The sequence below is a fragment of the Oryctolagus cuniculus genome, chromosome 8, assembly GCF_051225735.1.
Source record: "Oryctolagus cuniculus isolate XC-2025 breed Fujian yellow rabbit chromosome 8, ASM5122573v1, whole genome shotgun sequence".
Taxonomy (NCBI): domain Eukaryota; kingdom Metazoa; phylum Chordata; class Mammalia; order Lagomorpha; family Leporidae; genus Oryctolagus; species Oryctolagus cuniculus.
Window position 1 is genome coordinate 143,077,549 of NC_142874.1, and position 26,751 is coordinate 143,104,299.

Genomic DNA, 26,751 nt, shown 5'->3' on the forward strand with positions numbered 1-26,751 from the left:
CAAACCTACCGGGCTGAACTTGAGGGGAACAGGAGCAATCTCCCGGAGCCTGGGCTGTGCTGGTATTTGAAGAAGCAGACACAATCTCTCCCTCCCACCCCCAGTTTCACCTCTGTAAACTGTTCTGACTCCTAGCTCCCTGTCCCTGGTCGCTCTCTTATGTTAAAATTTTACCTGATGAGTGAAATGACACTGTGAAAAATATCCAACCCAGAAAAGGAAAAGGCACAACCCTAACAATGTTGAGATAGGTTTTATTGCCATTTCATTGAATAAAATCAGATCATCATAATGAATACACTTACAAGTGAAAATCAGAATACACTCCCATAGAAAAACAAAAGGGAATAATTTGACAAAAAAAAAAAAAGTTCTCGAAACTGAAAATCACTGATAACGAGGACCAGAACAATAGGCGTTTCACATCAGGTTGTTGTGGTCTGGTAGTCACCACGCATCACGCTATTTCCTTACACACACTCACCACTGATTTATGAACTGAGTCTTAACTCACATTCAAAATGCACAAAAGCATCTGCCAAGAATTTGTTGGAAATGCCTCATATTTTACTTTTTTAACAAACTCTCGAAATATGCCTCACTGACTCTGAATTACAGGTTTCACTCCTCGTTTTAACCCCTTTCCTTCTGAATGAACCCGTTCTTACTCTCTTTAAAAAAGGAAATTTTCCTGGAGTAATACCCAATCAGTTATATTCCTAAATATTTAAAAAGAGCTAAAAGTGTTAAGAAGTCTTAAGGAAAGTCGAAGTCGCAAATGCCTTATGATTGGGAAGGAAATAAGCTCTCCTCCAGGGAAGAGACAGGAGCCGGGCCAGGGAAAGCCACCCACAGTCAAAGTGAAACCCCTCCCACACAAATGCACAAAGCCATGCATTTCTACACGCACACATTATGCCCTATCTGAGCAACACTTAGGAAACACCTCTGATGTCAGTGGAAACAGGCCATCAGGTCTGCCGGCCCCCTTCCCTCCCTTGTTGCTCCTTCCTCTGGTTCACGGCCTTGGCTTCACTCTGGGGCTGTAGCATTTATTTCCAGGACATGCATTCAGCCGTTGCTTCCCAGGGCTATCTCCAGTGAGAGAACAGCATTTCCAGAAACCTCCCAGGATGACTTCTTCACATCGCCTTGGACAGAAGTGAGTCATGTTCTCAAACCAATTACTGGTCGGAGGAATGGCGCAGACACTGGGAGCTGTGGGGGGTGGCCCCATGCAGGGCAGAGGGTAAGGCTTGTATGAACTGCTCCCTGGAGAATAGGTACTCGCATTGTGGAAGCACAGGATTGAGCCTTTTATGAACCCTCAGTTCCTCCTCTATCCCCAGAACATAAGGATCCAAGTTTGGTACCTCAGCAAGTTATTTACTTATTTATTTTTAGTTTCTCCATACCTCACATTAACTTATTTCTAAACCAAGTTACCATGGCTCACAACCATTTAGCTAACATGCCCCAAATGGTGCATTTTTTATAAGCTACGCCTCAATAACTAGCAGCAGTTCCTGCTCATGCCTGGGAGGCAGCAGATGACAGCCCAAGTACTTGGGGTCCCTGCCTCCCACATGGGAGACCCGGATGGAGTTCTGGGCTCATAGCTTTTGTCTGGCCCTGCCCTGCCTAATGTGGGCATTTGGGGAGTGAACCAGAAAGATGGAAGATCTCCTGTCTCTCTGTCTTTCATGCAAATTAATCAATAAACCTCCAGAGAGAGGGGGAAGAAACCATTAGCTGTATTTATTTAAATGCACATCTGTCCTTGGCCAGGTGCACAAGAGCCAGTCAACAGGTCAGAACTTGGAGAGCTCCTCTCTCACGGCTGTCTCCCAGTGGCCCGTGTACCCCACTCTTGGCCTCAGTGGGTCAAGATGACCCCTGAAGGCACCAGAGGACCCACTCTGACTGCCCCTCATTTCCAACCACCTCCAGTCCAAACACATTTGATGATTTGTGAACTACACACCTTGTAATGCATTCAAAATCAGGCATTCTGTACTGAACACAGAAAGCATATGAAAGAAAAGACGGGGCTCTCTGAAGATTCTATTTATTATTTTCTACAGAAATATTTCCTTTAATACATAACAAGAAACAACACACTATTGGGATCTGAAAGCAACTGTCAGGCCATAACGAGGCAGCTGGTTGTTAAATGGCTTCATCAAGGCACATCTGCCGGCAGACCCCACACCTGTCACATCGAGCACCTCCTCCCCAGTGCCGGGTCCGGATGCACTGCCCAGAGTGATTTCTCCAATCAATCTTGGATCACTAAGCACCTGTGCTGCAAACCGAGGGCGCTTGGATCTTGGACAGCCTATCTGTCAGGTGAGGCCACTCAAAGAATCTACAGGATGCAGACCCTGTTTCACTGCACATAGCGGGTCTCAACAAGGGAAATCACTTATATGAACTGAGGGTTCATAAAAGGCTCAATCCTGTGCTTCCACAATGTGTAAGGGGTGTTGTTCTGGAGGAAGTGTGGCAATTTCCCTAAATGTGTGATAACAACATACTCATGCTGTTTTTAAGAAAAAATAAATATCACCTGTCATTTTGATGAGTCACTGTTATCTCAACTTGAAGGTTAAATTTAAAATCAGAATCATCCACACGTGTATATGCTTCCAACCAAATACATTATCTAATGGCAAACAGTCCAAGTCCTAAAATTACTGGAAACTGGAAGCCTACTTTCACAAAATATTAGTGTCTCATTTATACCAGTGGACTCCTGATTCTAAGCTCCCTTTCTTAAGAGAGGAAACAGCCTGCAAAATAATCTATTTTAACAATGGCTCAACTTTGCTATTTTCTTTATTCAAGAAGGCTTCTATATCATCCATCTCCTCTCACCTGCCCCTGGCTAGCCTTTCCAACTGCACCTGTACAGTACCTTTCTCGTCCTCTCTGGCAGTCCAGAGTTCCCTTTATCCCCACCACTAGGACCCTTCTGTCTTCTGTACCTTCCTTGTAGAAGTCAGACTCAAACTGCCTGTAATTCCCATCCTACTGTTTCCACAATACAGACATAAACTGGCACTCCATGTGCCTGAGACACAGAAAACTCAGTCTAGGGAAAACACAGAACTCAATAAATGGCAGCTACCAGCCCACTGCTTACAGCTCAGCAAAGGTGGTTAAAACTCAGTTATTTTAGGGTGGTTCTGATAATGTTAAAGGTGAGGAAAGCACCTGTCAGGGGAACCTCGAGGAAGCAATCACTCAAGCAGGTATCACAGACTGCAAACTCACACCTCTGCCTCCCGTTGAGAAGGCAGGGCATGGCTTCAGCTAAGGACTGGTGGAGACAGGACTCTCCCCCCGCTACACACACACACACACACACACACACACACACAAACACGAACTCCTCTGCCTCCTGATGAGAAGGCAGGGCACAGCTTCGGCTAAGGGCTGGTGGAGACATGGCTCCCTCCACTATACACACAATCACACTCACACACACACACACATACACACCTCAACACAGTTTCCAACCAAGTGGATGAGCATCCATCCTGTCACACCCACCGAGGGACTTTTTAAAAATACATACCTTCCACCCTCTCACTGTGCCCAGGTGTGACAGTGGGCAATGAATCCAGTGAGAGACACAGTTTGGACTACACTGGAACTTTCAGGGTCATTTTCATTAAGACACAAGGCAGTCCTTGGGAAAGACGAAGGACTGGCAGAGTGACAGAGACGAGGTCTATTCTGACTGACACCTCCAAAGGACAGTCAACATGTGGACACGACATTCATCCACATCTGTGCTAACAAAACAACTAATGTTTTTTGAGCACTTCTGTTTACCAGGTACCATCCTAACCTGCAAGTTTCATCTCATTTAATTAGCAAAAGCCTTTGAGATTGGTACTATCATCATCTCTGTTGTATGCACAAGGATGCAGAGGCATAAATTACCAAGTAACTTGTTCAAAGGGACAGAAGCACGAAGCAGCAAAGCTACTCACCACTGTTTTCCTACCCTACTGAAAACATCTTTAGAATTTATTCTGGGGGCTGGTGCTATGACGTAGTAGGTTAAGAATTCTCCTATATCCGTGCTGGTTGGAGTCCTGACTGCTTCACTTCCGATCCAGCTCCCTGCTGATGGTCTCGGGAAGGCAGTAGAAGATGACCCAAGTTCGCGGGCCCCTGCACCTGTGTAGGAGACCCGGAGGAAACTCCTGCCTCCCAGCTTCAGATTAGCCTAGTTCCAGCCGTTGCAGCCATTTGGGGAGTGAACCAGTGGATAGAAGACCTCCCTGTCTCACCCTCTGACTGTCTGTAAATCTGCCTCTCAAGTAAATAAATAAATCTTTAAAAAAATGATAAATTTAAACATTCTATCTGGTCTGTAGTTCCCCACCCCTCTTTTTAAAAGTCACCATCAAAAGAACTATACTGAATTTAGTCCTTGACATCTCTGCAGACCCCCCAAGCTTATGAAAGCCATCTGTGAACATTTCTGTGCTCTGACCCACAGCTCACCCTCCCATGGACAATCTGGATTGGCACAGATGTCTCCAAAATGAGATTTAAAAATTTAGGCACTAATGAAAAATTATACACTTGATGGCAAATGTTAAAAATTTTGTTGAGAATAACAGTCAATATTATCCAGAAACAGAATAAACAGAAAAACTTGGACAAGAATAAACATATTCATATATTTTTTGCCTAAGAACTAGCACTAATTCTATATTTAACTTCTTCAGATTTTGTGTATTAAAACATTCATGTGGGCTTACGGGTGCCTGACGCTGCCTCTCTCTTTCGCTCAGGCCCGCGTGCTGGCAGGACGGGCAAGTGCTGTGGCCTTCACACTGCCCGGAAGCTGCGCAGTGGACCAGAAGTGGCACGACAAGCAGTACAAGAAGGCCCACCTAGGCATGGCGCTCAAGGCCAACCCCTTCCGAGGTGCCTCACACACCAAGAGCATCGTGCTGGAGAAAGTAGCCAAACTCCGTGGTGGAGAAAGTAGCCAAACTCTGCTATCAGGAAGTGCGTCAGGGTCCAGCTGATCAAGAATGGCAAGAAAATCACAGCCTTTGTCCCCAACGACGGGTGCTTGAACTTCATTGAGGAAAACGATGAAGTTCTGGTTGCTGGATTTGGTCGGAAAGGTCATGCTTTGGTGACATTCCTGGAGTCCACCTTAAGGTTGTCAAAGTAGCCAATGTGTCTCTTTTGGCCTTATACAAAGGCAAGAAAGAAAGGCCAAGGTCATACACATTGATGGCAGAAATATATTAAGAATAAATTTTCATATTCCAAAATAATAATATTCATGTAACAAAGAAAATAGGTAAACATTTGTGATAACATTTTATATTTCTCCCTCTGAAAAGGTCAATAACTCCAGTAACTCCGAAGACATATAAGGTGCTACTCTAAGGGTTCATGGAAAACTCATAATATAGAAAAACTGCATGGATTTCAAATTTTGAGGGGACAAGGTAACTTTATACCAACCCATTACAGCCTCTCCGAAGATGATCTAGCTTGAGGCACTAAGGATAAGACATCTTGAAAACAGCTCCTCCCAAAGAGACATGAACTCTGCTAAAATTGAACAAACATCACACTGATGGTGAAGCTTGGATGCAAGAATGCTGAAATCACTGATGCTGCACAAGAAGTTTATGGGGACAATGCGCCAAAGACATCAGCAGTTTACAAATGGATATCTCGTTTTAAGGAACGATACAGCACTGAAGATCAAGCCTGCAGTGGTAGGCTTTCACATCAATTTTGGAGAAAAAAAAAATTAGCCTTGCTCATGCCCTAATTGAAGAGGCTCCACAGTTATCAGCAGAAACAGGAAACAACAGCCCTGACAGCACAGCTGGCTCAGCTGACACAGTTCTGACTGACAAGTCACAGTGAAACAAGCTTCCTGTTCAGTGGGTGCCGAAGCTCCTGCCCTCATATCAGCTGCAGAGAAGGGCAGGGCCTTCAGTGGAAATTCTTATCAAGTGGGTTCAAGATCCTGAAGCATTTCTTCTGGAGGTGAGACATGACTTTACCACTACAATCCTAAAGACAAAGCACAATCAAAGCCATGGCTACAAAGAGCTGGAAGTAGTCCAGTCAGAGCAACGTGGACCAGTCAGGAGTAAATGCTATGGCAACCTCTTTTAGGGATGCTCAATGCATTACTATTGCCGACTTTCTGGAGGCCCTAAGAATGACAGCACCTGCTTCTTGGGACAGTGTTCTGAGGAACCAGCCAAAGCTTTAGTAGAAAAACACCTGGGAGACATCACCAGAGAGCCCTTCTTCACCACAGCAATGCTCCCGCTCATTCCTCCCATGAAACAAGGGCAACGTTGCAAGACTTTTGTTGGGAAATCATTGAGCACCACTGAACCAATCAGTTCTGACTTGTCATCTTGTAATTTCTTGTTTCCTAATCCCCCCCAAAGAAATTAAAGGACATACATTTTTCTTTGGCAAATAATGTTTAAAAAGACCATATTAGTGGCTGGCGCCACGGCTCAATAGGCTAATCCTCTGCCTGTGGCACTGGCACACTGGGTTCTAGTCCCAGTAGGGGCACCAGATTCTGTCCCAGTTGCCCCTCTTCCAGGCCAGCTCTCTGCTGTGGCCCGGGAGTGCAGTGGAGGATGGCCCAAGTCCTTGGGCCCTGCACCCCATGGGAGACCAGGAGAAGCACCTGGCTCCTGGCTTCGGATCAGCGCGATGTGCTGGCCGCAGCGCACCAGCCGCAGCAGTCATTGGAGGGTGAACCAATGGCAAAGGAAGACCTTTCTGTCTCTCTCTGTCCACTCTGCCTGTCAAAAAATAAAAAAATAAAATAAAAAAAAAAAAAGACTATATTAGTATGGTTGAATTCACAGGACCCTCACTTCTCCAGGGATGTATTAAATGGCTGGAATCGACACTTACAAAGAGCCTTTGTGTGTGGGGCGGGGGAGGGGGATGGTTAAGGCAGAGTGAGCTGAGCTACCACTTGGGATGCCTTCACCTCAGATCAGAGTGCCAGTTCCAGTCCCGGCTGCTCCACTGCCAATCCAGCTCAGTGCTAAGCAACAGGGAAGGCAGCAGAAGATGGCCCAAGTACTTGGGTTCCCGCAACCCATGTGAGAGACCCAGAAGTAGTTCAGGCTCCCAGCTTCAGCCTGGTCCAGCCCCAACTGTTGCCGGCATTTGGGAGATAAGCCAGCAGACAAAGACTTCTCTGTCCTCCTTGTCTCTCTCTTTACCTTGCAAATAAACAAGTAAACCTTTACAAAAATAAAGGATTCTTAAGCTTGATCTTTTAATTCCATCTCCATGAACTTTTTGAAGTCCCCTTACATAACTATCTTTCCTTACCAATGACCTACAATCTTACCTACAAACTAAGATTACAGAGGCAATAAAGTTGCTAAACTAGGTCCTCAAAATTAAAAAAGCTCAATACATTTATAAATATTTAAACGTCTAAAAAAGATGACTGATCTTTCCCACTGGTTTACAGAATGGCAGGCTTCAGGCTGGCCATCCCTGGCATTGCATCCATTTGGGCAGTGGACCAGCACATGGAATCTCTCTTTCTCTTTTTCTTTCTCAGCCTGTCTCACTGTCACTCTGCCTTTTAAACAAATAAATAAATCTTTAATAAAATTTTTTTTCTCTGTGGTAGGCATTTAGTCAAGTGGTTACATCGCCAGTTAAAGTGCCTGCATGGGAGCCAGCGCTGTGGTGTAGCGGGTAAAGCCACCGCCTGCCTGTGTGTCAGCATCCTATATAGGCGTCAGTTCCAGTTCCGGCTGCTATACTTCTGATCCAGCTCTCTGCTGTGACGTGGGAAAGTGGTGGAAGATGGTCCAAGTCCTTGGGCCCCTGCACCCATGTGGGAGACCCAGAAGAAGCTCCTGACTCCTGGCTTTGGATCGGTGCAGCTCTGGCCATTGTAGCCAAGTGGGGAGTGAACCATTGATGGAAGACCTCTCTCTTTTTTTCTCTCTGCCTCTCCTTCTTTCTGTGTATAATTCTTTCAAATAAATAAATTAATTAAAAAAAAGATGTCTGCATCTGACAATGGAGTACTTGGGTTTTATTCCCAGCTCTGGCTTCTGACTCCAGCTTCCCACTAATGCAGATCCTGGGGGAAAGTAGTGATGGCTCAAGTAGCTGAATATCTGTCACTCACACGAGAGTTTTAAGTCCTGGCCCTGCTCCAGCCATTGTACATCCTTGGGGAATGAACTAGCAGATGGGCACTTTCTCTATCTCCCTGTTGCTCAAATTTTAAACAAAAAAAAAATTCTTTCTCTTAATGATATGATCTCTCATTACTCTTCTCTTAGAGAAATATTCAAACCAGAAACTTCTTTTATACAAGTTTTCCTTTTTTAAGATGACCATTAAAACTCTCCTATTATTTAATGATGGAATAAATAAATTTTTTAATTTTATTTTTAGTTGAAAGAGTAATGTGTTATTTCAGTGGATTCAGTGTGTATTATGTCATGCAGTGATTAAGGAAAAGTAACATATCCATCACCTCAAATATTTATTATTTGTTTAGGTTTAGAACATTTAAAAATGTTTGTCTTTTTTTTTTTTTTTTTGACAGAGTGGACAGTGAGAGAGACAGAGACAGAGAGAAAGGTCTTCCTTTGCCGTTGGTTCACCCTCCAATGGCCGCCGCGGCCGGCGCGCTGCAACCAGCGCACCGCGCTGATCCGATGGCAGGAGCCAGGTGCTTTTCCTGGTCTCCCATGGGGTGCAGGGCCCAAGGACCTGGGCCATCCTCCACTGCACTCCCTGGCCACAGCAGAGAGCTGGCCTGGAAGAGGGGTAACCGGTACAGAATCCGGCGCCCCGACCGGGACTAGAACCTGGTGTGCCGGCGCCGCAAGGCGGAGGATTAGCCTAGTGAGCCGTGGCGCCGGCCTGTTTCAGTCATTTTGACACATATATTATTACACCTATAGTCACCCTGCTATGCAACAGAACCCCTCCTACTTAACTGTAACTTTACAACTCATTGACCAACATCTCCTTTGCTCCAACCACACCCTCTTCCTACCTCTGGGAATCACCCTTCTACCCTCCGTTTCTATGAATTCAACATTCTTAGATTCCACTTAAGTGACATGAGGTGGTATTTGTTTCACTTAACATAAATGTCTTCTAGGTTCATCCACCCATTTTATGCAAGTGACAGAATTTTCTGCTGCTGCTTTTTTCATTAAAGCTGAACAGTGGAATAAGTAATTTGGAACAACTTCCTGACTGTGATCAATTAGAAATGCTGGACAAGAGGCAGACAGACACAAGCAGCAATCTGCAGACACCCGGCCAGCAAGACAGCGCGTCAAGGAAGAAGAGACGCTGGCAGGGGACAACTCTGCTTGACTCACACAGACACAATCTGCCCACTTTCAATCGACCTCCCTGATAATGTACCTGGAAATCAGGGAAAGAGGGCCTAAACGCTTGGAACCCTGCCACCCACGTAAGACACCTGGAGGGAGCTCCAGGCTCCTGGCTTTGGCCTGGTCCAGCCCCAGCCATTGTGACCTTTTGGGGAGTGAACCAATGGATGGAAGATTCTCTCTCTCTTTCCGTCCCACTCTAATTCTGTCTTTCAAGTAAATCGGTCAAAGGGTAGAAAGTGAAATGGCAAAGAAGAATGTAGAAGAAAATCTGGAATGAAATCAGGAGATGCAGGGGACAGGATAGAGGGAAACCACAACACATAGGCACAAAAGTGAAGGATGATACACTCAATGGTGTCCCCAGCAACAGAGACGTGAGGACACAAATAACCCCCAAGAAGCATCCTGCGGCCTCCACAGAACATCACCACCAACTACAGAGAACCACCGCCACAGCCGAACCACGGAGCACTGAGGGTGTGAACACGCCACGCTCAGGACCTGACAGCAGTCTGGCTGTTCTTGCAGGTTGGCGCATCCTCTCCTGGGCCATATCTTCCTTCAGGCCTGGGCTATGTGAACCACAGGTCAACCCTCCTCACCTGCGTGCCTTCTAACTCTGCACACTCCTGTACACAGAATTCAGAATTAACAGCTCGTCTCATCGAGCCTGTTCTGCAGAGCTGCTGAGACAGCACATGTCCTAGATGGAACCCTAGAATTAAGATTAAAAAAGAAAGGACCATCAGGCCCTGAGACACATCTGTTTCTAGCCATTTCTGAAACGACAGAAACAGCATGGAAGCGAGCTCTCACACAAAAACACAAGGACGTTAATCCTACACTCCATACATTGATATTCTCCATTTCAGCAGAGGCATGTACTTCAGTAGTGAGCTGACAAGTGATATTCCTTTGTGTTTATCAACATTACAATCCAATAACAATACTTTTTAAAAGGAAATATCAATTGTTGTGCCTAATAAAATCTAACTCTTTAATATAGACTTCTATCAAATCATGACTATGATGGAAAGTTTTAAATTTCAGTGTATCACTGTTTATCTTGAAATCTAACAAGGAACAAACATAGGAGAAAAGGAAATGACTGAGGTAGTCACAGAACCCTTAAGCCCAATACTGTACTTGTAAGTTATGGGTCAAAATCTTAGCTCACCAAGTCAATCCTTCCACATATCCACAGATTTTTCAATACTAGAGAATTAAAGTTAGTGTTTTAGTGGACATAAGATGTCCACAGAAACTCCTTTCCATATTTCCACCTTAAAAAGATCTCAAACTATCAGGAAACCTTGCTTTGTAATCTAAAATTGCATTAAGGATATGCATCATTTGTCCTTCCAACCTGTTAAGTGATAAATGATGACCTTTCACTTCTTTCTATTCTGTATATTTGTCCTTTTGAAATACTTAAAATGAAACAAATGCTTATGAGATGTGTTGAGAAAAAAACCTAAGTTCTTTCAGGGTAAATTATTTGTTAAAACTACACTTATGTCCCTAAGAGCTTTGCTCCATGTTAGATTCAATTTAAGGAGTTTTGTTTTGAAGCCTGTTGGCCAGGGTCTACGCCAAATTATGGACCTCAGGAAGTGTGGGGATGTGGACCAGAATCATTCTAGGTGATTCCACATGCAACCCAGTTCAGAGGCCCCACCCTGGAGATGATCTCCTTTAGAGAAAAGGCTGCGTGTGGACCAGAGTAAGAAACAGAGAAGGTAGAATGTCATGGGAAAGAAAGGAAACCCAGGTCTCCTGCCTTCTGTTGGAAAACACAGTACCTAATAAGGTGAACTATGTCTGCTCTCTGAGTTTCCTCCCTGTAGGAGGGGGCACTGACCTCGAAGGGTGGCTGTCACATGAACCTCCCCTAGGAGATGTTCACCCAGGGGGCCATGGGGCCAGTGAGTCTGCATATTTAAAAAGTAAGTCTTCATGCAGAACCCAAAGTAATGGATCCTTTTCAGCTCCAATGTTGCGCTATTCTAGATTGTGGGGAAGAAGGTATTTTTAAACAACTTTTGACCCTCGGCATGTCACCTGAGGGCAGATATGCAGTGGTATGTGTGTGATTTTGTATTTGGTTATCCTCTTTGACCAGTTATCTTTCTACTAACATGCACAACTATGACGCCATGACCTTACATTTGTGTTGCATTTATCACAGCACAACAATCCCACCAGGGAAGCCTGTTTCTAGCCCCAGGCTTCTCTACAGGCCCAGCCACCAAGTCAAGGGCTACTCAGGCAGCAGGCAGCAAGGTCAATGTCAGAAATATTAATTTCCGCTGTGATAAATAAGGAAGTCAAATTTCTCATCTTTTGATCAGACAGAATGGAGCACCCCTGTGGTGACAAGTCACTCAGCAATAAATATTTACTGAGTACTTTGTTTTTTCTCTAAACGCCAGGTTTAACACAATCACTGGAGCAACAGAGGTGCATGGGGTGCAACTGCTTCCTTGAGAAGACCAGAAGCAGGGAGGGCAGCAAGCAGGTAAACTGTCACTTAACGTGGGAGGGGGTCGGGCAGAGCTGTGGGGTGAGCAGCGAGGGACACCCAGTAAGTACTGGTTAAATGCCTATCTGGAAGGCTTTTACCCTTTCTACCCAAGGAAATAGATGCAGTGGCCACGCAGCAATGAGAAAGAAGACTGGCCAACAGAGAAATAAAAACATCAACTTGGCCACAGGCATCAGCAGCATTCTACAGAGGGCACGCTGGCAGGGAGGGAGGCCCCAGGCAGGCTCCTGAGTCATCACTCAGGCCTGCCGAAGGCCTGGGAGTCACTCACATTACTAATATGCTATGTGGCCTCGACCATTTCTCCCCTTGCAATCTGCTGCTCGGTCCGAAACGCGGCTACCTTCCAGTTTTTGCTCCATTTTCCCTGAGACAAAACAGAAAGCTCTAGGAAAGCATCTAAGTTTCTTTCTACAAGTGACAACAGACTGTTTAGTCATAAAGGCTTTTCCACCACTGCCCACCCTGGAGCTAAGGTGCTGTGTTGCCATTCCCTGCCCCAGGCTGGACACAGGTACCCTCTGCTCGGGCCACCAGTTGGGAGCTCAACGCCCATTTCCTAGAAGGGCTGTTCTTTCCACTTCTAGCTCTCTAGCACTAGTTTTGCCCTTATCATTTTGAATTCAGGTTTCACTACATTATACATCTGTGGCCTCAATAAAACGAGGCACAAGATAATATTAAATGATGAATTTTGAACTTAAGCAATGAAGCAAATGTTGGAGAATCAAAAAAAATCAGAAATCACCCTTACATTGTTCATATAAGCCTATCCTGGGATAGGAGGATTTTTTTTTAGAGAGAAAGGGCTGGGTTTTAAATCCAAAACCATAAAGGAATGGGTGCCCCCAAGTGTTAGCACAGAAAGCATTCACTTAATGGCCAGAGGCCAAAGCTTGTTGGTTGACGAAGTAAAGATGGTTGGATTCTTTACCTCCTACCTAGTAAACATTTATTCAGATTATAAAACGGCAACACTGCTGGCACAACCAACGCTCTCTGCTCAACAGAGGCTGCAGGCATTTTAGAAGCCAGAAATGTACTGGCAAAGTGACATGAGAACGCTTGGTTGGTCTGTTTGCAGTAACTGCCCTGCCTGCAACCCGTGACCTGTTTTCTATTCAGAGTTTTCCAGCATTCACCCATCACCAGTTCTTAAAGCAAAACTCACGTTGAACAGACTGTTTTTTAACCCGGAGTAGAACATCAGATGCAGCAGCATTTACAAGTGTAGAGTATGTTTTCACACTAACCTTCTTGCCTTTCCCACTTGTCTTCGACTCCTCCTGATGTTTAATGAGGTGCTTAGAGCCTTCGCATGATGTGTGACCTAAATTATCATGTCTTCTTGGTCCACTTTCAACACCTAAAACCCAAGTGGATTGAAGGTTAGAGTTTTACATGAACTGAACACTAATGCAATTTAAGCAAAACAATTATTAAAAACAACATTTCTTTAAGCACAGTGGTAGCAGGAAAGTATGGGTTTCTTAATTAAACACTCATGCTTCTTGACCTTTGAGACCTACTTAGAATTTTCAATTGCAAACTTCACTATCCCAACTAATTCCTTAACTCAACAGTCAGAACCAATTTTGCCTGTCAGGTTACAATGTCCTGGGTTGTCACATTTGTCCATTTAATAATGCAACAAAACATGTGCCTACACCTCATGTACTGGAACAGCCTGGCGGCCCAGTCCCAATCACTAGCAAGCAACAGTTAAGACAGGGTGCCCACCCCCCTTGCTTCACTTACCAACAAATATGGTGATCAGGGTTAACCCATGGGAGATGCAGAAGACACAAGATACTGTCCTATTTTTTTTTTTAAGATTTTTATTTATTGATTTGAGAGGTAGCGTTATAGACAGAGAGACAGAGAGAGAAAGGTCTTCCTTCTGTTGGTTCACTCCCCAAATGGCCACAACAGCCAGAGCTGTGTCGATCCGAAGCTAGGAGCCAGGTGCTTCTTCCTGGTCTCCCATGCAGGTGCAGGGGCCCAAGGGCCATCCTCCACTGCCTTCCCAGGCCATAGCAGAGAGCTGGACTGGAACAGGAGCAGCTGGGACTAGAACCAGCGCCCCTATGGAATTCCGGCACCACAGGTGAGGATTAACCTACTGTGCCATGGCACTGGCTCCAATACTGCCCTATTCTTAGGGAGTTCACAAGCCAATACACAATACTGTTACAAATACATATAATACAAGGCAAAAATGATGTCAGTGCCCTTAAACATTAAAAATCAAATCCTATCACAAAGATTGCTTTGCAGATAAGATGCTATGATTGAAATGATGAAATCAGATAAAAGCAGTTCAGGGGATCTGATTTGAAAATTTCCCCTCTAAAAAAATAAATAAATAAAAAGCAAAATGACAGTTCAATATTTTCTTGAATTCAAATTAGTTCTTTGTAAGCAGGGCCCGAGAAATACTTGAAGGTCGGCTTCTGAACGACAAATCAACACTGTGCCTCTAAATCCTATTCCTGGATCCCACCGGAGACCCAACCAGTCACACACGGATCACCGCACCACCTCAGCAGTCATTTTATTTCCCTCCTCTCCATTCTAATCATGGTTGGCACACACTCACATTTTGCTTCTTCCCATTTTATTTCAGTGATAAATGACTGTCCAACCACAATGAGCTCAGCTAGGTAGACTAAGACAGCCGGATTGGAGCAAGTGGGTGAGCAGGCCATGACATGGCAGGTATTTTCTTCTAAGTTTGTCAATTTTACTCACCCTGAAGGTAAGATTATCGATTTATCATTTATGCATTAGCTTTTAACATTCTAATTTTCAATATTCCTAAAGTACTCCTAACATCTAGGGTAAGATAAAAATGGAACCTGTTTTTCATGTTTAAATCCAAAATTGAAAAGTAATTAATTACAATTCACATTCGTTGGGGCCAACATTGTGGTGCAGTGGGCTAAGCCACCAACTGGAATGGCAGTGTCCCATATCTGAGTGCTAGTTCAAGTCTCAGCAGCTCCACTTGTGATCCAGCTCCCTGCTAATGTGTGTGGAAAGGCAACAGACAGCCCAAGTACTAGAGCTCCTGTTATATGCACTGGAGGCCCAGAGAGCTTCTGGCTCACCCAGACCTAGGTGTTATAAGCACTGGGGAGTGAGCCTGCTGATAGGTCTGTCTCTCTGCCTTTCAATATACCTTTTTAAAAATTTATATTATTTGTATATACTGTACATGATTTTCTTTTTAAAATTCAAATATTTTCTTAAAGCAAGAATGTATGAAAATAAGAGAAACATGGACTAAAATAAATTTGGAATGCAATGCTCTCTGGTGATCAGGTCATGATTAAGTCTGCAGATTCCTAGTGGATTCAAACAAGGTTTACAGCAACCACTTGTCTATGTTCTTGCCAAACAATGAAGCAGGTTGTAAAGTCTTCTATAAACAAAGCTCCAGGAAGCGCATCATAACCTTTTAAAACTTAAGACTGATATTATTAGTGACATACTTTCGCAAGCCATGCTGTCACAAAATGGAAAAAAAGTCAGTTATTCCATAACTATTTAAAATATTTCAAAAACTAACAAAAACTTACTAATATGCCTTAAGGATGTTTATAGGTAGTTAGTTGCAAAGTCACCCTGCAATCACTGTGTCCAGAGCAGTCAGGGACACATCTCGTGCTGGTTGGTGGACACGTCTGCTCCCCCACCTTTCTGGCTTCCACGCCCCTCAAGTGACTCTTGGTGTTTGCCCTGTAAGTGCTGCAGTTTGGTGCCTGTCATTGGTTCTAGTCTTATTCCGCAAGGTGACTTCATTATTGGCCATAAAGCCTTCTATGACTCAAGAGTCCTAATTCTGTATATCTCATCCAGGCTTCTGACTGGTGGGATACTGCTGGATACACCCAACTACCTAATACACATCTATCTTTAATGTCTCAGGAATTTCTACCAACCCTGCAGCCGCTCTTCCTCCAACATACCAGTCTAATCAGTGCGGTTTTCAGCTTGGGCTATGGGAATGGAATACAACAAACTGCGTGGCTTGAACACAGTAACTTATTCTCTCAGTTCTGAATGCCGGGAAGCGTGAGCTCCAAGGACCAGCAAGGCTGGGTTCTGGTGAGCACTCTCCCTGGCTTGCAGACGGTCACCTCCTCACCAAGTCTTCACAAGGCAAAGACAGGAAACAAGCTTTCCACTGTCTCTATTTTGTTCACAATGGCATGAATCTCATTTAAGCCTAATCATCTCCCAATGACCTCTTCTCCAAACACCACTCTGTTGGAGCCCAGGGCTTCGACTTGGATCTGAGAGGGGAGTTTGGCATAGCTCAGCCCACAGGTTTTCCCTATCAAAGCCATATATCCTGGCTCTCTCTCATTTTCACTCTAACTTCATCGGACTGGCAGCCTGCTGAGATTTCACAAAATGAACACACAGACAGCAAAGAACCTATGAGCCCCAGAATTATACAGCCTAAAATTTCACTTTCGAAGTTTGTTTCTGCTAACATTATCATCAAAATATAAACATATCAAGGCTAGTAGAAAATAGCCACTTTTTCACCTTATGGTTTCAATATAATTAAGTCACAACCTCTGTAACTTGGCAGAGATTAAACTAGCCTACAGGACTACAGGTTTCGATACCAAGAGATGAACAGGTCCAGGGTAAGGCAATCAAGGACATATCAGGAAAAAGGAGTTGCACAAGTGGATGTTAAAAACCTCAAGACAAACCTGGCTTATGCCAAGGTTTTGCCCAGAGCCAGTGCCTAATAAACCCGTATTTCCAACATCTAACTCCTTGTACTTCCTCCTTTCTTACTTTCAATAGTGAAACTACTAACATTAGTACTAATGATATATAAAAACAATATTTATTTATACAGGACAATCTGCAAGAGTTGAAGACTTGAGAAAGACTTCTGAAGGGACAAGCGTTTGGCATAGTGGTTAAGATGTCGGTTAGGATGCCTGCCTGCTATCACAGTGCCTATATTCAAGACCCAACTCAGCTTCCAATCCAGGTAATGTACACCTGGGAGGAAGCAGCTATGGCCCAAGCACTTGGGTGCTTGCCACTCACATAGGAGACCTGGACTGAACTCTGGCGCCTGGCTTTGGCCTGGACCAGCTCCAGCTATAGTGGGACATTTGGGGACATGGGAGATCTTTCTCTGCTTTTCAAATAAAATGCAGAAAAAATAATAAGCCTTCTGAAGGCTGATTTAAGAATTGATTTTAACATATAAAAATGCACATTACATTTTAAATTATCCTAATGGGAAATTTCCTGAGCCCCCAAAACCTGAAAAACGAATTCTGTGAGAACAAAATTGAATGTGTAATCTGAAGACTTAAAAAAAGAACTTTAAAATACACCTGGAAAAAACTCATTTCCCTACATACTGGTAGTGTATGTGCAAGTTACTCACATAATCTACACAAGCAAAACACCCTGGGCCTGGCATGATGACACAGCGGACTAGGCTGCTGCCTGCAATGCCAGCACTGCATATGAGAGCCAGTTCCAGTCCAGGCTGTTCTACTTCTGATCCAGTGCCCTGCTAACGTGCCTGGGAAGGCAGCAGATGATGGTCCAAGAACTTGAGTCTCTGCCACCCATGTGGGAGACCTGGATGGAGTTCAGGCTCCTGGCTTCACCTTAGCCCAGACCCAGTCATTGTGGCCATTTGGAGAGTGAATCAGCAGAGAATCTCTCTCTCTCTAACTCTGCCCTTAAAATAAATAAATATTAAAAACAAAACAAAAAACCTCACCTGACAAGAGGCTGTACTCACATTCATCTGTTAAAATATTTTGTTAAATATGAAGAAAGCAAAGTTAAAATGTAATCACCATCTTCAATAGGTGGGACACATTTTTTATCCTTTTATTATTGTAAGGATAACAAAATCAGGAGCTTTGTTAGAGCAGATTAAGCTTAATAACCATACATAATTTTAAACGAGCTTTAATTATCCACTGGGATCTTCTGAATTCCTGATACCTGTCTGGAGATTACCTTCACTGCTGTTAAATGTTTAGGGTCCTCAAGGTGAGGGGCAGGGCTTTGTATGAACCTGCCCTCTTGGGGTGTTTATCTGAATACCTCAGCAGATGCAGAACAGACATCTGAGTAATGAGAAATGAGTAAATAAGTGAATGAATGAGTCAACTAAAAAGTTAAATGATAAACATCCTGCCTTTCTGGTCAGTTCAGACTGCCTCATGTCCTGATGCCAGGGACAGGGCTGGCAGCCTGGACTGCTTCCAATCTCACAGCCTGGTCAGCGGGGCTGGCAGGCCGTGGGAAAAAGGACGGAGAGAACATTCTTCCCAGCACACTGGTGGATTCTTCAAATTGCCCAGAAGTCCAATTACTCTTGTATGCCCATTTACTTATAGAAGTAACGTATACTTCATCCGAAGTACTCAGAATACGCAAAATATTCCATAACACACAAGAATATCTAGAGCTCACGTGAGGATGGACTTAGTTTGTATAAAGCACACACAAAGCATTTTTAATGGACTCCATTTTTAAAATGGCATTGCCTTCTGATGACTTCCGTGAGAATCGATCAAAATATCAGCTACATTCCCGTGTTTTCTCACACTGCTGCAGTTCAGATAGGAAATAAAGTAATTATTTAGGACCACAATGTAGAAAAACACGTTAAAGTACGCCTTTTACAATTACTTTAGCACTTCTGGCTCAGAACCAAACTAAATAGCATCTGACACACACAAATTATTTCTCTAGGCAGCCGCTCACTGCATCACACTTTCCTTTGATGCCTGGTGAAGCACTATAACCCCTTCCCCACCCAGAGCTGCAGACAGTAGCCACCAACGGAGTCAGCACAGGTGCGTTACCTATCACTTCTTCTTCTTCTTCTTTTTTTTTTTTTTTTTTTTTTTTTTTTTTTTTTTTTGACAGGCAGAGTGGACAGTGAGAGAGAGACAGAGAGAAAGGTCTTCCTTTTGCCATTGGTTCACCCTCCAATGGCCGGCGCGGCCGGCCCGCTGCAGCCGGCGCACCACGCCTACCCGAAGCCAGGAGCTAGGTGCTTCTCCTGGTCTCCCATGGGGTGCAGGGCCCAAGTACTTGGGCCATCCTCCACTGCACTCCCGGGCCACAGCAGAGAGCTGGCCTGGAAGAGGGGCAACTGGGACAAAATCCGGCGCCCCGACCGGGACTAGAACCCGGTGTGCCGGCGCCTCAAGGCGGAGGATTAGCTAGTGAGCGGTGGCGCTGGCCTACCTATCACTTCTAATGAAGCATCAAATGCTCGGGAAAAAACCCAGTGGTTATAAAGCCTGCAACATGTTTTAAAATACTTCACAATGGACTGAATGAGAGTACGTCACAAAGTTCATGAAAAATGAAATTAAAAGACGCTTATGTGCTTGACGCTGTGGGGTAGCAGGTAAAGCTGCCACCTGCAGTGACAGCATCCCAAATAAGCACTGGTTCGAGTCCTGGCTGTTCCAATCCAGCTCTCTGCTATGGCCTGGGAAACCAGAAGATGGCCCAAGTCCTTGGGCCCTGAGGCCATGTGGGAGATCCTAAGAAGCTCCTGATCAGCACAGCTCTGGCTGTTTCGGCTGTCTAGGGAGTGAACCAGTGGATGAAAGACCTCTCTCTGCCTCTCTGTAACTCTGCCTTTCAAATAAATAAATAAATCTTTAAAAAAAGACGCTTATTTTTAAGCAAAGAGATTTATGAAATCCATGCATGGAAGGGATGTACAATAAGTTCATGGAAAATCTGTGTTATGCAAATCCTATTCACAAATTTATTGTTGTCAAAACAAACTTATCTTTCAATTCCATTTTTCCATGAATTATCTGATGTTCCCTCAAGGTATCAAGTAAATGTGCTAGCTCATCACACTCCAAAAGTACTAACATATCAACATAAACACCACATTCCCAAAAATTCATGTAAATCCTTTAGCTCAGGATAAGATGCTTTGCTAACTGGCAAGATGAATAGAGAGGAGTTTAATTGATGACATCATCTACTTGGTCATCACTGTAATACTGTCTGAAATGTTTTTTCACAGGATGAATTCAGGTTCAAGAAAATGGATTGGTTTAGGGGGTTCTTCCCTTCCCACTCAGGAATAGGGCATAAAAATCTGGTATGAGCTTTAGCTGCTATCCACTGGGCTCTCCCAGGATTGATCCTTAAATGGCCCTGGATAATCCTCAGTGGCAAAGGCTGTCTGATGACCTGAGCCTGACCATAAGTTTGCAGAAACCTGCCCAGAACAGTCTGCTTCGTTTACCCTGGGTAAGGTACAGGCAGTCAACTGAAAGTCAAGCATATCAGTCTGTCTTGTAGGCCATTCCCTTTCTGTCAATAAAAGTGTCTAGTAAATGTCTCTTTTTTTAAAGATTTATTTATTTATTTGAAAGAGTTACACAGAGAGGGAAGGAGAGGCAGAGAAAATGTCTCCCATCTACTGGTTTACTCTCCAATTGGCCACAATGACCAGAGCTGCACCGGTCCGAAGCCAGGAGCCAGGAGCCAGGAGCTTCTTCTGGGTCTCCCACGCGGGTACAGGGACCCAAGAACTTGGGGATCCTATACGGCTTTCCCAGGCTATAGCAGAGAGCTGGATCAAAATAGAGCACCTGGGTCTTGAACCATTTGGGATGCCAGCACTGCAGGCAACAGCTTTACCCACTTAACCACAGCGCCAGCCCCAAATGGCTGTTTCTGAGACTTGCTACCAGGTAAGATCTGGTAGACAGAGCTGGGAGACGAGCAGCTCACTATCACTGACCTCCAACAACTGGTGACTATCATCTGTGAAAAAAAACCTAATGTCTGGACATGGCTAAATTTCTCAGATAAGCTGACAACACCTGTGTACAACCATCAAAGAAAACCTGTACTCAACTGATGGACAAGAATGGAAGAGTTCTGTACTGGTGGTGACATGGTACCTATGGAACCCTTGACCCCCTGCATTACTAACAAGCAACCAAGAGCCTTGCTGTACACTGGTTCAGAATGACCAATAGGCTTTACCTACTTAGCAATTTAAACAGAGTTTAGGCGGTTTAAGAGCTATGGTTAGCAGTATCATGGGCAGTCGAGGTGTCATTACAACAAATTCAACAATTCAAACTGAGTTCAGGTGGTTGAACAGCTATGGTCGGTCAACAGTATTCACAGGCAGATGGGATGTCATTTTTGACAAATAACTAAGGTCAGCTGCTTACATCCTTCTTTTTCTGTCTTGTTTTCTCAAAAATTAAAACAGCAAATTTGCTGGGGACAGATCTCCAACTATAGTTTCATCAGTGTTTTTCAGGAAGGGAGAGCAAAAATTTCTGTATTTCAAAACCCCCTTTGATATTGCACAACTGAAAAGCTTCCATCTCACTTCAACATGAAGCCACATCAGAAGGCATGCATCATCAGAACAACCTAACAGAACATTCCATCCATGACTTTTAAGCAATTAATGTACTGCGACTCATCTGCTTGTGGAATGATACCAGTATCTGGCAGTACCTACCCATGCATTTCCAAAGTAAAAGAAATAGTAAATACACAGTGGCCTTAATAAACATTTTAAATGAATTTTGGTAATAGGAACACTCACTCCCACTTAAATGAAATGTTATTCTTCCCCCCTCAAAAAGTCCATCTATTCCCATTAGTGGGTCTGCATTACAAAAAATCATACTCGATTTTACTATGAATTTCAGCACTAAAAAGTACATGAAATTATCCTTCACTATATTATCACCTACATAAGTACTCACATATATACTCACCGTGACCCATTATAGAAAATTTTGCTGAAGGTAACTGTTACCAATGTGAAAGTATATCAGACATGTTGAGGAGAAACAGTATATTTTAAGGCAGCAAACATAATTCCATGTATGAAAACAATATTTCCTTAAAACTCTACCTGCATTTGTATGTTATATTCCCACGCAGTCTGAAAAGAAGCATTAAACTGCTGACAGTGATTGCTTCTGCTAGCAGATAAACACTGTAAACCACGGTTTGGTCTCCATAAAGTATCCAAGGTTACACTTAAAACATAAGCCAGATTTGGTTACTCCTATGTTCAAACTCCCAATGGCTGCTCATTACACTAAAAAACAAAACAACCTGGTTCTTGGCTCCTTTTCCAATTTCCTTTCCTTCTTTGAAGAGATTTATTTATTTGAAGGCAGAATGATAAAGAAAGGAAAGACAGAGACAGTCAGAGATCTTCCATCTGCTGGTTTACTTCCCAAATGGCTGCAATGGCCCAGGCTGGGCCAGGCTGAAGCCAGGAGCCTAAAATTCCATCTAGGTCTCCTATATGGGTGGTAGGGCCCAAAGCACTTGGGTCATCCTGTGTTGCCTTCCCAGCTGCCATTAGGGAGCTGGATGAGCAGCTCAGCGGCTGGGACTCCCAGAGGGGACGCCAGCATCCCAGATGCCAGCCCCTCCAATCTCTTATCCTACCAAGCTCCCTTTACATCAGTAGTAAGTCATTGCTGCACTGGCTTCCTTGATGTTGTGCAAGCATTTCTCTACTTCAGGAGATTTGTCCTTGCTATTATCTCAGACTGGGATGTGTTTTAGGAGACAGTACCAAGGCTCCCTCCCACACCTCTTGCAGGCCTGTGGCTGAATGCCACCTTCAGAGAATCCTCCCCTGGCTCCCTATCTAACCTCCTGCACATTTATGCCTCCCAAGATTTCCCTTCCATGAGTTACTTCTCACTAGCTGACACCATGTAACACTTTCCTTTACCATCTGTCTTCCTCATCAGAATGCAGCTTATGACGAGTAAGGGGCATGTCACTTCATTCTCCACCATCTCCTCACCAACTAGTGGACACACAGAATACAACAGGTGCACAACTTCCAACGGTTGTTAAATTAACTCATTTTAGAAAGGAGGTGAGAAGTATGAGATGAGGAAAACTTAATCTTTCCAGCAATCTTTGTTACAGTGGGGATGTATATGTGTATTGTTTATAAAACTTGAAACACACAAAAAAGATGATTTAAAAATTACTTTTAAGAGCAACATTAAGTCACTCCCTCAGTTCCTATTCTGTTAATGTTTATTACTGAATCTCTTAGAAGCTTGTTCTTGAATGCTTTATTAAAGTCCTAGATATTGACAACAGGAAGTGAAACTAAAAACAGCTTTTATTTAATCAGAAAAGACGTGGAGAGATATGGTCAGATGTACAGAGTAGTTTTACTGCTCCAGCTTCAGCAGGTGTAGATGTTCACTTACTTGAGATTATCAAGGAATGGCTTTAACTAAGCTCCAGCGGAGGTGACTGGACAATTTGAAACATCACTGTCAATTTTAATATCATAAAAAAAGATTCTTTAGGCTGGACAAGTCTTTTCCTGTCTTAGAATCCAAAGATTTTCCCATCCGTTCAGGATGAAGTAAAATGGAGCAGAAGACTCAGAAGACATCCTGTATTAGGTTATAATGCTTGCAAGTAAGTCAAACTGAGTCACTAAGCCCTGCCTAGTGGTATGCAACAGCCCATACCACCAAAATCTTCAAGTACTCTAGAAGTCTTACTGAACCAACCATGCCTGCCCCTTTCCTCTTCTACCTACCCCCAGGCACTCAGGGCTGTGGATGCTGGGGGCTGGTCCTGAACACGAAACACACCTGCTTTCACAGCCTATGGATTTCTGACGACACAGGGAATTTAAGGTGTGTCACACTATCAAGATTTTTTTTCCACTGAATATGCATTCGCATGTCATTAAGTTTTATCCAAAAGTTTTAGAAATACAATGAAGAAAAACTGAGAGAATGTGGGCTTTTGGAAGAGGATATTCCTAACTACCAAAACAATTCTACACATCTTGTTTTATATTTAGTCAACATGATTTTAAAATAAACATTTTGAAAACACATACTAAAACACATACTGATACATGTAGATTCCTACAGAATTTAATGTAAGTCCAGAAAGCTAAGAAATAAATAGTAACTTTAAGACATAATCAACTGGCTCTTTTGGTGAGACAATTCAGGGAATCTCCCCTAAGGAACAGATATGGAACACAGTTGTCATGATTTCACCCATGACATCATTGTCATAAAAATGGCGGCTGAAACCACTTGGAAAGTACAGCTATGATCAAGACTAAAACTCGGTTGTCTTCAAACTTTAAACAAGTCTTTCTGTAAAGGTGATCAAAGTTCAAGATTTCTTCAATTTTGACTGCTAGAATCTAGCTGTGCTTCCTGTTGCCACTTTTAATATAATTACTACATGTCGTTCATTATTATATTATGTTGTTCACTACGTAACTGTCATGATTAAATTACAGATAGGGATAAATTTGGTTGAATGATATGCTTAATGCAAATAAGTAGAAATCAAATGAGGCCTGATATAAACGAGCTTTTTACCTGAGTAAAAGGGTTAATTTTCAATTTTATTTCTAAAATAAACAACCTCACTCCTATGAGGCTTTTGAAAAAGGCTACTGGTATGCCTCACCATAATCATGTTATGGAAGAGAACAAGATGAAACAAGGAAAGAAGCACCTGCCCCAGGCAACAGTTCTCACCAGGGACTACTTCTGCTTCTGGCCCGGCCTGTGAGGAGGAAAAGGCATGGAGAAACGTATTCCTCGTAACAGACTGCCCAATAAGCACAGAAATGCTGCAGGATGGCAGGTCAGCTACTCCTAAAGAAATTTTATTACTGGAAAGTACTAAACCACAATCTTTAAATTAAAAAGGGGGGGGAATAATTTAAATTATGAAAAAGCGATAAACTAGCAAACGATGAACTATCACACACATTCAAGTAACAAAGGTATTTGGAAATGGCATTCACATACTTTTGCTATATCCTCTGGGTATGTTTTCTTTTTCCTCTGTTGATTTCTCCACATTACAAGCATCTACAAAATTTAGTTTATCATCAGTTTGCACGTCACCAACAGAGGAGTTCAACATTTTGGAACTAGCATCTTCTTTTTCCATGCTTTTCAGGTCAGTCAGTTCTCTCCTTTCTTCACCGCCTCCCTTCAAAGCGGTTAAGTCACTACCAAGTCCCAGGGGATGTGCAGGGTCCTCGAGATGAGAGGAGCTGTCCCTGTGTGGGCATTCAGAGTCCCCTCCCTGCTGGAGGACGGCCTGGCGGGGACTCTCAGGGCGTTCTGCAGGAGCAGCTGTCTTCTTGGAAGCACTTCCTTCACCATTTGCATGTTTCTGAGGACTGAAGCTAAGTTTTGCTGTTAAATTGGGAAAGTCAGTTGATCTGGGTTCTTCACCAATGCAGGAGAAGTCAGACATTCCTAAGATGTTTGTTCTCTCCCTCTTAGAAAGACTTCTGCAGTGGAACAGAGCAGGACCTGATGGCATCGGAGACTCAGAAGGAAGCCTCTCTGAATCCCTTTCCTTAAGGTTATCGGGAGAAAAGTAATCCTCATAAGAGGACTCCAGGCCGCCCAGAGCCTCAACGGCAGGCCTGGTCATGAACTGCGGGCTGGTTTCCGACTTACACAGCTGCAGCCTTGGCAAGACTAATCTCCTGCTGGACTTTTTCTTCTTGGGTCTTTCATCTGGAGGTGACATTCTTTTTCTTTTTGCTGAGAAATTCTTGGGTCTTGAATGCAGGTGGTCTTTTGTTGTAGATAACGTAGGAGACCACATCTTTTTAGATACACTTCCTGCTTGCTTTCTGTTAGAGGTAGCTACTTCACCTACAGGGTCTCCTTGCAAATTTATTTCTTCCACAGATTTCTGAGGACTTGTATGACTGAGGCAAGTGGAGGATGCTAGTGAATGAATGCTATTTGTTTTCAATATTGGTGAAGCAATGCATCCATCACTTTTAATTTCATTAGTAGGTTCTCTCAATTTTGTCTCCTGATTTCTACATTCTGAGTTTCCACAAAGATCAAAGGATTCATCTAGAAAATATTAATAAAGGGTTAACTTTTTAAATGGCTGACATTATTAGAAACATTTTAAGTTGACCAACAAAATCACCCTTTTTATTTATTTATTTTTTTATGAAAACATTTATTTAATAAATATAAATTTTGAAAGTATAACTTGGATTATAGCAGTTTTTCCTCCCACAACCACCTCCCACCTGCAAGCCATCCCATCTCCTACTCCCTCTGCCATCCCATTCTTTATTAAGATTTATTTTTAATTATCCTTACATACAGAAAATCAACTTAGTATATACTAAGTAAAGATTTCAACAGTTTGCACTCACACAGAAACACAAAGTATAAAGTACTGTTTGAGTAACAGTTATACCATTAATTCACATAGTACAACACATGAAGGACAGTGATCCTACATGCAGAGTAAGTGCACAGTGACTTCGGTTGCTGATTTAACAACTGACACTCTTATGACGTCAGTAATCACCCGAGGCTCTTGTCTTGAGCTGCCAAGGTTATGGAAGACTCTTGAGTTCACAAACTCCGACCTTGTTTAGACAAGGCTGTAATCAAATTGGAAGTTCTCTTCTCCCTTTAATGAAAGGTACCTCCTTCTTTGATGGCCCATTCTTTCCGCAGGGATCTCACTCACAGAGATCTTTCATTTAGGTAATTTTTGCTACACAGTCTTGGCTTTCCATGCCTGAGAAACTCTCACAGGCTTTTTAGCCAGATCTGAGTGCCTGAAGGGCTGATTCTGAGGCCAGAGTGCTGTTTAGGGCATTTTCCACTCTAAGATTCTGCTGAAATCAGTCTTTTTAAACACAGCTCTTAGGAAGAGCAGTGACCACATTCTGGTTCT

The 26,751-nt window shown here is 43.4% G+C and overlaps 1 protein-coding gene across 11 annotated transcripts in view; it reads right to left on the reverse strand.

Annotated features, from left to right (window-relative positions):
* Nucleotides 1-26,751, reverse strand: part of MCPH1 (microcephalin 1) — a 248,593-nt gene that overhangs the window by 178,446 nt on the left and 43,396 nt on the right. For 5 of the 11 annotated variants that reach the window (XM_051832685.3, XM_051832688.3, XM_051832690.3 and 2 more), the window contains exons 8-9: nucleotides 24,828-25,904; nucleotides 13,224-13,336 (exon numbers count right to left, since the gene is read on the reverse strand). In XM_051832685.3, the coding sequence (XP_051688645.2) occupies nucleotides 13,224-13,336; nucleotides 24,828-25,904 (1,190 nt within the window). Of the gene's footprint in view, nucleotides 1-237; nucleotides 5,226-10,026; nucleotides 10,141-13,223; nucleotides 13,337-24,656; nucleotides 25,905-26,751 lie in introns of those variants that run through there. The other 6 variants (XM_051832694.3, XM_089302825.1, XM_089302829.1 and 3 more) reach the window with 6 other exon arrangements.